Consider the following 13692-nt stretch of genomic DNA (forward strand, 5'->3'; position numbering starts at 1 on the left):
CTGCGAGTTCTCCACAATCAATGCATCTTCACTTAAAAGAGCTGGAACCTGTGTGAGGGGGACAAACCTCCTCCCTTTTGTTCAGTTGCAACGTAATCAGCCCTTTTTTTTATTGATTTCTGACACTAAATGAAGCGTAAAATTGGCCACCGTGCAATTGAATCTTGCTCCAAACAGGTGCTATATTAAATAGGCCACAATTAAAGGCAGAAAATTGTTGAATTGAGTTTTAGCCCGTTTACTAGTCGGCACACACATTTTACACATTACAACCCAGATCATTTTCCTGATGAGGGCTCACATTTTGGAAAATCCGAACAATATGGTAAGTGAATAATACGGTTTCCCTTAAAATGATCCCCCTGGTCCTGCTGAAAATTACAGCAGCACATATTTGCCAATGGTACTCATTTTGTCATGTTGTATTCATTCATTCCAATGGAAAAGTGCCATTGCACACAAAACAGAGAAAGAGAATGATAAAACATGTGAGCTGTCATCGGGAAAATGGTCTGGAGCAATAAAAAACTCAATTTACCACACAGGAATTTACACAGTATCTGGAGCTAAACATGTTAAATCTGCTGTTCATTAAGATGGAACTATTGGGTTGGACAGTGACAAATAGAGAGTTGAGTTGAAATGCCCTTCAAATATTCCATATGACATGTCATGGACCTGTTTGTTTGGTACGGTAGGTAAGGCTCTGGCTCTGTTTACGACACAGCGGCCCTGCTGAGCGGCAGGTCCATCGACTGAATGGACGGTGAGGAATGTCAGGATTAGCAGAGCTGCTCGCTCAGATCTCATGAGGAGACCTTGGAGGTAATTATGAGGAGCCCCCCCCACCCACCACAAAATAGGCTGGTGACCTTTATTTAGGTCCTAATGATTCATACAGCACATTTTCTTTTCCTTCATTCACTTCAATCGAGAAGCCATCGGGTAATGATGCTGCGCTGGGCTTAGATAGATAGATCATTTTTGTTTTGCAACTACGAGTGTAATTACAGCAGGCCCCCCCGGTCCAGGTATTACAGTAATAGAACGTGGGCACCCCTAACAACAGTGGCGTCGTTAGGGGTGGGCGTCCGGGACTTCAGCCCCGAATCTGTTATGAAGAGCCCCTGATCTATAATAATCTCTGACGGTACCGACTGTGCCCACAGCGCGCCAAAGCAAGTGTGTTTTAATTTTAGACGTAGGCCATTTCGTTTTACTCCGTTTCCTTGTAGAACGTAAACGAGCACTGCGCGTGATGGGGACGCGTTCTCCGTCACTCTCTTAAAACGCTCTAATCTGAATTCCATGACGGATACACATTATAAACTTTTAATTGGAATAACACACGCACACACACACACACACACACACACACACACACACACACACACACACACACACACACACACACACACAACCACTTCATTAACACTCAGATTGGTTTGAAGCCCGATTCCAAGGTTGAAAGCAGACAGAAAGGGCGGCCGTGGAGACGGGTGAATATGGCGGGGGTTGATGAACTTGCTCAAAATGAGCCCCGCCATCGCATCTGCCAATGCAGTCTTTTTCAGAAGCAACTTGAGTGGCTTAATAGCATTTCATAAACACACTCCATTACCTACCGCATTAGATCTTCTGGCAGAGTCGGGGGACGAGGGATGTAAGTTATTGAAAGGGGCACCCACGCAAACACTAACGCAACAATTATATAGGTTTGCTGGAATGACATTTGGAGTGGGGGCTCAATAAGTAGTTAGCAGCTCCTAATGATTCCGTTGGCTTTCCCGAGGCATTATTTCTCTCCGACCGACAGAAAAAACAAAACGCACTTTCTCTTTGAACTGTTACATAAGTGAATGCACGCTGCGTTTGGAGTCTGGGGGCAGCTACTGTAATGAGCCAGTTCCAGCAGAGTAGGAACGTTCACCAATGTTTTTAGAATAACACCCAAGGGTTAAATTGGGATTTTGGGGAGCTGGGTGAACCCTAATTAGAATTTTTAGCAAACCTATTACAGAAAAATGTTAAAAAAGTCAAACAGCTGGAAATATGTGCTGCATGTTATCTATCTAGCACAAGTGATATGGATTTTACCGTAATTACGATAATAGTCACACAGTAAAAATATCAGGTTTCTATATGTTTTTATCTATCTATCTTAGAATGATGATACTGATAGTACCGTAATAACACATACACGAGTCGCACAATATAAATTTGATTGCAGCTGGTGGAAGTTGACTACTCTGACAATGGGTAATTCTGATTTTGATCCGGAAGTTGAGGAAACCCCTTCAATATTTTTTATCCTTTATTCACGAAAGGTACCCAAATTTAACCCCTGATAATTACCCAAATATACCATACATAGCAAGAGCGATAGACACAAAATACTATTCAAAAGATTAATTCACATTCAGCACGTTCAGCAAAGTTATCAATCCAATTATATGTTATCAACAATATATCTTGAGAAAAAGAATACATGGATTCCTGTCATACTTTCTTCTGCACGATATGAGGAAGAAAAGATGACGCTGAGGTGGTAATTTGTATCTTCAACACAGATCACATAGCTCTTTCAATGCATCATGGCAAGATAGACCAATAAAGAATAGCAGCAGCGAGCACTAAATCATGGTGATTTCGCCTTTCATGGCATGAAATCATTCTTCGGGTGGATAGAAGGGGAACATTGAGGGCGTCGGAGGTGCAAATGGCAGCCCTGAGATGGATCGCATTGATGGGCGGTACGATAAGCAACACACCGGCATATTTAGAAAATTGCCCATTGGTAAACATAGCACAACTCCTTTTCTGTACGCCTTCGGTACGGTTAATTTTACTTTGGAGACAGGTTGATTGGGCGCTCGAAACACTGCAAACAAGCCAAACAAACAGAGAGCTCTCTTTAGCAAGAACTAAACATAGAAGACGGATTCCTTTATTTTATTAGATTTTTTTTCTCTTGGTTGTCATTGGGAGAATCAAAATGTTTTACAATATTAAAATACTTTTTTCCAAAAGTCTTTCAAAACGTATCGCAATAGTTAGTAAAATTGATATAGAAATAGTCAAAATGACTATAATTCTGGACTGCAGAGTCGAGAATATAGCCTAAATTTTTTTTTACATGTATTACATGTAATTAACATGCAATTATATGATATTAACATGTATTTGCATGTTATTGTAATTGATGTAATTGGTGTAATTACATGTAATAAACACAATTTTATGACAAAACTGGTGTTGGCGTTCAGAACTTTACTTTCTATTTTATTTCTTTCATAATGTGTTGATACCACTGAAGTCACTCTACCAAAAGTCACCGAATAACCAAAACCACAGCAAAGTCTTAGAAACCGCATTTAATAACACAATCCCTCCAACAATGAACCGTGCACCACAACCATTCCTTTCAGTAGATTACTGTACCAACTTCTAATCACATCAGTCTTATAGTGCTTTGTTTGTACTGTTCCTGGTCCACCTTTCTGTCGACTCCCTCCTCCCGGACGGGCCTTCCCACGAGCGATCATAATTTGCCTCAACTAACGATCGCGTCTCACTGCCGTTGGGTGAAATGTGCATTTTTTATTCGGCCTCCGCCACCAGCGGTGTCATGGCCCTGTCACTCTCGCGTCCCCATTAGCAGGGCATCTGCAGCGGCGGAGTCACCGTGTTTAATTGGCAGCGTTGCTTCCCCTCGTGAGGAGCCAAAGTCGATACAACTGTATTTATCGACGACGGGGTCAACGCCGAAAAAAGAGAATTCCCTCATTCGCTGTTGCATTCAAAGCGCGTCTCTCCTCTGATTCAAAGTTTCGGATGAGGTACCGAGTCCTGTACGAGGACACGCAAAAGCCGGCACAAAGCACCGGGAAATCTCAGCGCCAGATCTGCGGTGGCGACAAGCTTTTAAGTGACGCCGCCGCCGCCGCCGCCGCTCTCCTTGAAGTGTGTCACAAAGAGCAGGAGGAGCGACTTCGGTTTCGGTCCGAGGGCAGAAAGGTCACTCCATCAACTGCACGGCGCTGATAGCATTTTTGAAATCGGATGGAAAACATCTATGAAGGAAATCCATTATTTCCTTTTTGGGGCAGAGGGGCAGAGGGGCGGAGGGCGGACTTTCGGGTTTAAAGGCATGTATCATATAGCGCCGCATATTGCCCCGGCCTCGAATGACGCAGATTACTTCTGCCAGCTCATTATCTCTTCAGGGATTTCTATTTCTCCAAGGAAAGAGAAACGAATTCCAGTCAATCTGGGAAATGCATGAGGGCCATTTGTATCTCTCCAAGGGCAGCCCCTACGTGGTTAAGGGCAGGCATGCCTGGAATATCTTAAAACGCAGTCGAAAACCCCACAGAAGGAACAAGGCGGTTCAATGTTAGGCTCCTTTAGCTGGAATGAAGTAGACTAAGGTATACCAATACATACTGTATGTAAATATATCTATGTACCTTTTATATATAGCCAATTACATACAGTATATAAGTATGTGTGAGTGTGCAACATGTGTAGCTCTGATTTATATTGGGCTTTATATATATATATATATATATATATATATATATATATATACACACACATATATATATTCTAGATAAAATCCTAATGCTTGTGTTCAAACATTTTCCTGAACCAGGGAACCGAAAGGAAAACAAATCCATGACCGATTGCATCTCCGTGGAAAAAGCCAAAGCCATCTAGATGACCCTTCCTCCCTCCCTCCCTCCCTCCCTCCCTCCATCACTCTAACTCTCTCTCTTCGTGGCTCTGCTTTAATTTTATTTTATACCGACAACACACGCCACCCCTACTCTGCCCACAAAGCAGAACGCCAGGTAATTTAATGACAGAGTGAAAAAATAATAAATAAATGGAAAAGAAGAAAAAAGAAACCCCACCAAAATGCAATTTTTGCGGCGGCCAGGCAACGCGTCGCGCCGTCTCCAAGGACAAACATGGAGCCATCAACAAATGAGATAAGAGGGGGACGGCGTCCACCTTTGTCGCACCTCGCCTTGGCGCATCCTTTCACAAAAGCTTGGCGGGGAACGCCGGAGCGCGGAGCATCCCGTGAAACAAACTCTGCCTGAACAAGGCCGAGCGGGGAGGAAAGAGAGGGGGGGGTCAAAAAAAAAAAAGAAAAGAAAAGGAGACAGAAACCGCTTCTCCGCCCCCTTCACGGGTGACCAACGTTGAGGGGAGCACCCAGGGCCTCCACGAAAAGGCCGAATCGGAGCGAAAAACAAGCTTCCAAAAGAGCCCTAACTCGCGCCTTGAGCGGCTGTCACGATCCGGGATCCGACACCTTTAGCCTTTAACCGAAAAACAATAACTTCAAATCTATTTTACCCCCTTTTTTCCCCCCCATTCCTCTTGCAGAAACGCCGATGTGTGTCGTCTCCTAAATCGATCCAATTTTGATCCTTCGGATACAGTATTTCAGGGATTTCTCCCGGCACGCCGTTTCATCGCCACTGCCTCGGGCCCTTTCGGAGGCTGCCACCTTTCTTTCCACCGCTCTCTCTCTGTCTGTCTCTCTTCATGTTTCTTTGTGGCTCCCAATAAATAGTAGCTGCGGCGCTGCCAGAGACTGGAAAGCTGTCACAGATATGAGTGCGGCTACCAGAGAAATAAAAACAAACTCTATTTCAGTTAAAGGTCAAAGACCGTACCGGGCAACCAATTATTTTACCTAAAAGTTGGACAAGACGGTACCTCTTGTTCACGACTCCCCTCCACACACATCCCTCAGAAAAGTACCTCATCGACAGCATGATATCCGCTCAAAATGCCACGATGGTTTTTCAACCTACAGGTCCCAGGAGGCGCCTTCTAAGAACCAATTATCATGATGAAATATCTGGTGTTCAAAAACAAAAACGACAGCAGGGAACGTCGCCATGCTGTCGATTGGAGATGAAGAAGACGAGAATCATTTCGCGACGTGTCACTGGAAGGCAACAAAGATGTTCAAGAAGCTGGCGCCACAGCACCTCAGACCCTCGGGTTGAGGACCCCCGCCTGGACCTATGAAAATATGCAAGTGTATTTCGCTAATAACTTCCCGCTCGTAGCGCATCAAAACAAGCGTAGGAAACCCGAAGGAAGTCTCGATTCTAAACTTGCTCAAAGATAGTAGAGTCAGCCATAACAGAAGAGTTATGGATGAAGGGACTAACAGGACAAACCTTTCCGGCCTTCTACAGTACCTAACCACCATCCAGCTAGTGCAGTTAGTGTAATGGAGTTGGTGGTCCACCCAAAATGCATCGCCTTCATCCAGTTTGATATAAAAAATGTTCTGTCTGTATCCTCCAAAATGTTTTGGTCACCAATTAGTTATTGTTTTCAGATTTTTCTACTCTGTCTCCCCGTTGATGTGACACCCGATTCCTGCTCGATGAGCTAAAGGATGGGATTACTCTCATGGACCATTAACATTGGCAACCGGCAGGGGACGCAGCTGTGTGAGATTTGAGATCATTAGCAGTCTTTAAAAGCTGCTGTATGCGCTCTCTCTCTCTGTCTCTCTGTCTCCTTCTCTCTGTCTCCTTCTCTCTCTCTCTCTCTCTCTCTCTCTCTCTGTCTCTGTCTCTGTGTGTGTATGTGTGTACGACAATCAGCCACAATCAGCCACTTGAAAATGTGGTTGCATTTGGAAGTGAGTATACACCCACAGTTTAATGACAAACGCACAGTATTCCTACATCCGCATCCAGGAGCGGATTGCTCTAATTTTATCCACAATGTCCGACTAACACTTCTAGGAGCTTTAACAGATGCCTCGAACATGATTTGCTCCTTAAGGGACTGTTCCGTTGCTCTGTACAGTCACATCAGGTCATTTCGCGACCCTTCACCTGCCGTCTGGGCTTTTGTCTGGGTTAATAAAGTACTCCGAAAGGACAATCTGACACACTTTCCGCCATGATTTCGTTGATGGAACTTTTATTTTTTCCCCCAACTCATCCGCATAGTTTGCCCGGTGAAGTGCCCTCGTCAAAAATAGTTTCTCTTAGAACCCTTATTACCACGGCAACTGTGATTATGAGGGGTTTATTCAATTTTCAATTTGAAGTGGCAAAATGAACATTCCACAGTGTTGTTCAGTCTCCTCCCTTGTAACATTCACACACGGTGTCCAATGGCGAGACCGAACAGTGAGGAAGACCGACGAAAACAACGATAATGAACACGGTTGTCAGGGGGAACAATGTGGACACTGGGCCGGCCCACTTTGTAAAATCTACTGCTGACAGGTGTACACACCTTAAGCCTCCAATTTACCCTTTATTCAATTTATTGAAGAAAGTTGTTGAAAACCAGAAAGCAGGGCTGGTAGCGCAAATAGGAAGTCATGGGGCCAGTGGTGGTACAAGGCATTTGAAGAGGTAGGGTCCTTAACCAATTCAACTACATTCTGTTAGGGGCCACATTTTAAACTTGTTACCTTAGATTGACGTTTAACCCATTCCAAATTTGACGGTAGTGTGACAGTAAGGGAGCGAGCAAATTGGGTGGCACAAAGGGGAAAAACTGCTTCATTGCGAACCGACCTACCTCATTGAAAGGGCCGGGCCACCAGTTGAACCACCATCAGCGGACGCCGACAAACCTCTCCTTGAATTCCTCCCTTTAACTTTATCCCCTCCATCTTGTACACTGCTCCGCCTCCCACCTTGCCCAGCCCATAACCTTGACCACCCTGTCCCCTGCTAACCTCCGTCCTCATCCCGTATTCCCTTCCACTCCTCTATTTGTTGTACTTTGTTGTCGTTCACTGAAAAGTCTGACCTTCTCAGCTATTTAGCAATGGTAGGGAGGGGCGGTTGTATTACTGTCAAACCTGACTATGAGAGCATCCGCAGACCTGAGTACCAAGGTGATAACCAATATTCCCAGTAGCATACATCAAATGTTCAAGGGTGTTATATCCGCCCGGAAACAAGTGAATTGATTGTTTCATCAAGATGTAAGTTATGCCCTATTCACATCTCCATCAGAGCCCGAGCAGCGCAGAGCCGTTAAACACGCCGTCGGCTGCAACAAATTCAATGCAACCGTTAATTTAACCCGCATCAATGAGGAGAGGCTGCTCGGTCCCTTTAATTTCATCAGGGAACATAGGAATGAATGCACGCAATGTAAATGACGGTGAAAAGTAGCTGTTGCACTGGGAACGCGATGATACGTACCAGGGTCAGATTTGGAGAAGGTGTCCACGTCCAGGAGGTTGCTGTGAAGATACAGAGAAAACAGGTCAAAACCCGTTCTGCTGTTATTTATCCGCATGTGAACTTGGCCTAATTCCCCGTCCCTAAATTTTCCGTGACACATAAAAAATAAGGGTTTGTGAAAGAGTGTCTATGGAGATAAAAATGGATTCTGAGATGAAACAGGTTCCAAACTTGTCTTGAAAACTCCCGTGCTTTTATATCTCCAGATGAGAAGAATTATACTTTATACACGCTGAGAGCTGACAAAAATAACAGCACACCCTAGGGATTATTATTATTATCATTATTATTATTAGGCTTAACCCGAAGTCTATGTCATCTTAAGCCCTCTTGGTGAAGATGAATATGAATTATGACGCTGAATATTTTCCATAAACTCTAAAACAATAACAAAACAACCAGAAATGTCCACAGATCAACCTTGGCGTCAGGAGAAACATTTTTCCCGCTATACATCCGAAGTGGAATTTTGATCCCCCTCCTTCCCCTTCCCCTCCCAATTTGCCAAGACGAGCTCTCCAGCAACCGCCACCATCATCAACACATCCATTATTCAGGATGTGGATTGGCAGCTGACAGCTCCAGCAGTTTCAGACCTTGCATTATTATTTATTTATCTATCTATTTATCTATCTATTTATTTGTTTATTTATTTATTTATTTATTTATTTACATGGCCAAATTATTTTCATTGTTATGCGTAACTGAGAAGACATTTTTGCCCTGGACAGAGACTGATGCCCTCTGTGGACCGCCTGGTCTCAGTCTGACACACAGACTCACGCAGTCTGGCCGGGTTGCCAGTTTTGCAGAGAATAGGTAAAATACTACGTAATAACAATACTTATTCCACCCACCCCAATGTAAAAACAGTTATGAATCGTTATCGAATCGTTACGAATTTGAATACCAACCGGCAGATATTAGAAGAGAAAAGAATAACGGAGTGCAAAAGAAGAAAGAAGAAATTCCTCATTATAACCAATTTGGTCGTCCCCACAGCGTGTGCGTAAACCGAGCGATCAGGAACACACGCACACACACGCACACATCACAGTCACATACAGATTCATACACACACAGACACACGCACATACAGTACAGAGACACATTCGGACACACACACACACACACACACACACACAAACACACGCGCACACACACACACACATATTCACACGCAAAAACAGACGCACGCACGCACACACAAATATTCACACACACACACACACACACACACACACACACACACACACACAAATATTCACACGCAAAAACAGACGCACGCAGGCACACACAAATATTCACACACACACACACACACACACACACACACACACACACACACACACACACACACACAAATATTCACACGCAAAAACGGACGCACGCACACACACAAATATTCACACACACACACACACGCGCGCACAGACACTCGCACACAATTCGGGGAGAAAGTGCGTGCAGGTACATGTCTCACACCCCCACTGCACAAATAATTCAGGCAAACGAGTCAAACAGAAAATCGTCAGATCTAAAAATAAAAACGCAAAACAAGTCCATTCCCACGCGACGGGCGCGCGTGTGACCTTACCGGCAGGACACGGTAACTTCTATCTTAGTTGCGGGGACTCGGGTGTTGAGGGGGTCGAACTCCCCTATGGACGCCATCGCCACCTCGGACCGCAGCCGCAGCTCCTGTGCGCGGTGAGAGCGTCACACGGATCAGCGGGAAGCCTCACACGGGTGGCGCGCGGCGGGGCTCCGGTATGCCTGGCGCATCCATGTCGCCCGTGGCCCCCGCTGCTCGGCGCCGCGGAGGGAGAGACGCTCCGAGAAGTTGCGGCGGAGAGACGGACCCAAAGTTCATTCCCGCATGCGCGATGCGCGCGTCACGTCTGTCCGAGCGCCAAGCGCGTCGGAGCGCAGCGCAGCGGAGCGGAGCGGAGCGGAGGCGCACGACGCGCGGCGGATCCGCACGCGCGCGCACGCACACACACGCACGCACACACACACACACACACACACACACACACACACACACACACACGCACGCACACACGCTCTGCGCGGTGTGGCGTCCCCCCCCACACCGTGAGTCCTGCGCTCCACAAGTTAGAGGGCGAGCAGACGTTCGACAGACACGAGGACATGTTTTTTTGTCTTTTCTCTCCCCGGGCACGGAAGTGACCAGTGTTTCACTTGACGCCACCAGAGGGCGCGCTTGTCTATCACCACCCGGGCTGAACAAACCGGGGGTCCCTCCCAGAAAAAAAGACAAAATCAAAAAGGTGCGACCTGACCCCCATTTCCTGCCCTTCCACGTACATTTAGGGGCTACGGTAACCAACACGAAATCATATAAAACCCACCTGCAACTCAGCGCAGCTCCCCCCCTGCCACTGCCACGCCCTCCCCGTCCTCCATAGGCACCTCCACCTCGTCTGCTCTCTGATATGAAAGCAGATGAGCGCCGGGTGTGTGGGTGGAGAGTAAAACCAGCGGCCAGAGCGACTCTGCTGTCCATGCATTGTTGTCGGGTACTTGCTGCGGTTAAAGGTCGACTCCTTGTCAATTTACGTAGGCGTGGGTCGACAGAAAAATCATGCTGTTTTACAACCACCTTAATTATTTAGTTGGTGCTAAGCAGCCTTTCCGCCCCCCTTTGGAGTCATCGGGCGGGGCTGGTGGCTATTTCGCTCGCCAGACAATGTTTTCGACGGTGACAACGAGGAAGAGCGCATCCCTGTTGGCTCAGTCGACCTTCGCCCGACGTCAGCGGGCCTCGAAAACGTGATCGCCCCCGGGCCAAATCACCGAGGAGCCTTCGCATCCGCCGACTCGCATTTGCTTTTTTTCTTTTCTTGTCATCCCTTCGCCACAGAAAGACGTGAAATTGAACCGCCGCCGTCGGCATTTCATTTTCATCAGCCGCCACTTGCTCTTTCGGTGAGCGAGTTTTTCAAGTTGCTACAAACTCCCCTGTTACTCCCCCTCGAACACGTCCGGACCGCCGTCCTCATCCACAATCTGACGCCCGGCCTAACAGCAACGTGTTATGCAGGGTTTTTGGAAATTGGGGGGCGCGCGGGGGGGGTCTGATTCTTGATTCGAGGAACGAAAACAGCCGGGAGCCACGACTCACGCACGGCCACAAGCTGCCTGGCGACGTTTCCAACGAGCTCCTCACATTCCGACTGAACTATAGTTTGGGAACTCACTCGAAAAGTGGAGAAAACCGCTGTAAAGTGCACTTCACAGTCGACCGCGGCACGATACGAATGCACCCTTCACCCTGCTTCCCTGAGAGCTCTGCGATGTCTACAGGTTGTAATAAAAAATAAAACATAAATGTACTTGCCGTATTTGCAAGAGGAATTCAAACAGCCCCATCATGGTTTTCACCACAGCATGTGATGATTGGAGAGAGGCCAAATTTGGCACAAATATAAATTATTACACTTTCAGAGGTTGGTTCCACCTCTGCACTGTGAACCTGTGCTGGTTTTGCAACTTCTGAGGTCATGTGTATATTATAGCATGTGTATCATCCCCTATCTATCTATTCTACTGGACATGGATGGAATCACAAGACATAATTGTTTATTTGTACAATGCAACTAAGAGATTGCATTAAAGTGGTAATCCGTAGAGAACATTTTGGAAAAAAAAAAAAAAAAAAAAAAGGTTTTTAGCAGGCACTTGATAAGAAACTGCCATTGAATGTATTTCTGTTGATGCATGGGCTCCTCTATTTGCTGTCTGACGTTGTTTGGTGGCGGGGTTCGCCGCCTTTCCCGGCAAGAATGCAAAGATCGGAACTGCGGATATGGATGAACAGTACCCTGGGTAAATAAAGCATACAAATAAACAAATAAAGAGACACATAAATATGTCAATAAATAAACACAAAAATTAAGAAGTAAATAAATAAACAAACAAACAAACAAACAAACACAAACAAACAATCAAATAAATAAAAGTGTAAATTAATTAATTAAAAAAAATCTAGAAATAAATTGATAGATGAATAAATAAATTATATATTACAAATAAAAAATAAATTTAATTAAATAGTAAACCCTCACCCTTCCGATTAATTTATCAGAAGAAGGTCAATTTAAGAGAAAGAAAGTGAGCGTCTCGAGCGCAAACACAAGCGTAAACCCAGCTGTTGGGGAACAACAAAAAAAATAATTCCGAGACTCCGCCCAACACAGACAATGTAATGGATCACCACTTAACTTTTTTCTGTTTTCTAATTATTGTGTTTTCTGTGGTGGCGGAGCTCAGGGCCGATGCGGAATCATTACAAGGTTCCGAATGGAGTCGTCTGCGGCGTGGCCGTCTGGACGATAATGGTCAACGAGTGCGGCTGCAGTCCTCTCCACGCCGTGTCAGCAGCCAATAGTGATAAATAGATGTTATTTCTACCCCACCTGTTTGTGTCTGAGTCTGTGTGTGTGTGTGTGTGTGTGTGTGTGTGTGTGTGTGTGTGTGTGTGTGTGTGTGTGTGTGTGTGTGTGTGTGTGTGTGTGTGTGTGTGTGTGTGTGTGTGTGTGTGTGTGTGTGTGTGTGTGCGTGGTGTATGGTGTGTGGAGCGTATCTCTCCACTCAATTATGCGGTAGATCAGGCAACAAAAATGAGGGGGGGGGGGGGGGCGAAAAAAAAAAAAAAATGCTGAAAACGGTGGAACATTGCAGAAATGGAAGGGAGTGGGGGAGGAGTGGGAGCGGGAGGCAGACAGAAAGAGAGGGATTAGAGATCCCCGGGAAGAGGGGACGAGAGAGAGAGAGAGAGAGAGAGAGCCAGGGTGGCGGTGAGAAAGCGAGGCCAGAGGAAAGAGTAGTTATTTGCCATTTTCTACCCCTGCCTTTTCCACTGCTCTGTATGAAAGAGTCTGACAGGGTGATAAACCAGGCGGTGGCCTCTGTGTGTGTGTGTGTGTGTGTGTGTGTGTGTGTGTGTGTGTGTGTGTGTGTTGACAGCTCATTATCCGATATATGAGAATTCCTGTTTAGTTTCCATTTCGCTGGGCGCGGCACAGAAAAAAAAATAAAAAGACGTAAGTGTTTGACACACAAGTGACGCAGCGGAGTTACTTTTTCGACCCCCCCCACGCGCACGCGCACACGCACACACACACACACACACACACACACAGTCTCTCTGTTTGTCTTGGTAATGTGTGCAAAAGCTAACACAGGGAATGTAAATCTGCGTCGCTCCCCGCTCGGAGCGGAACAACCATGACCGAACATTGGAGGCTTCTCCAGGCGCGGGGAGTTGTGCCGCCCCACGCCAACGCGCGCTCCAACGGAGACCGTTTCATTTCAATTTTTTTTTTATCTTTTGGGCCGTTGTCGTGGGTTTTCAGTCTCTTTCGGGACGGATTCATCCTAAAGTCCTACATGAGGATGCGGGGGCTACGAT

The 13692-nt window shown here is 46.0% G+C and overlaps 1 protein-coding gene across 1 annotated transcript in view; it reads right to left on the minus strand.

Annotated features, from left to right (window-relative positions):
* LOC307241015 (copine-9-like) overlaps positions 1-10065 on the minus strand; it is a 62014-nt gene extending 51949 nt beyond the window's left edge. Inside the window, exons 1-2 of the mRNA XM_080014972.1 lie at positions 9853-10065; positions 8214-8254 (exon numbers count right to left, since the gene is read on the minus strand). Of these exons, the coding sequence (XP_079871098.1) occupies positions 8214-8254; positions 9853-9929 (118 nt within the window). The 5' untranslated portion in view covers positions 9930-10065. The remainder of the gene's footprint in view (positions 1-8213; positions 8255-9852) is intronic.
* Positions 10066-13692: the final 3627 nt, after the last annotated feature.

Source organism: Zeus faber, assembly GCF_960531495.2.
Source record: "Zeus faber genome assembly, chromosome: 15".
Taxonomy (NCBI): domain Eukaryota; kingdom Metazoa; phylum Chordata; class Actinopteri; order Zeiformes; family Zeidae; genus Zeus; species Zeus faber.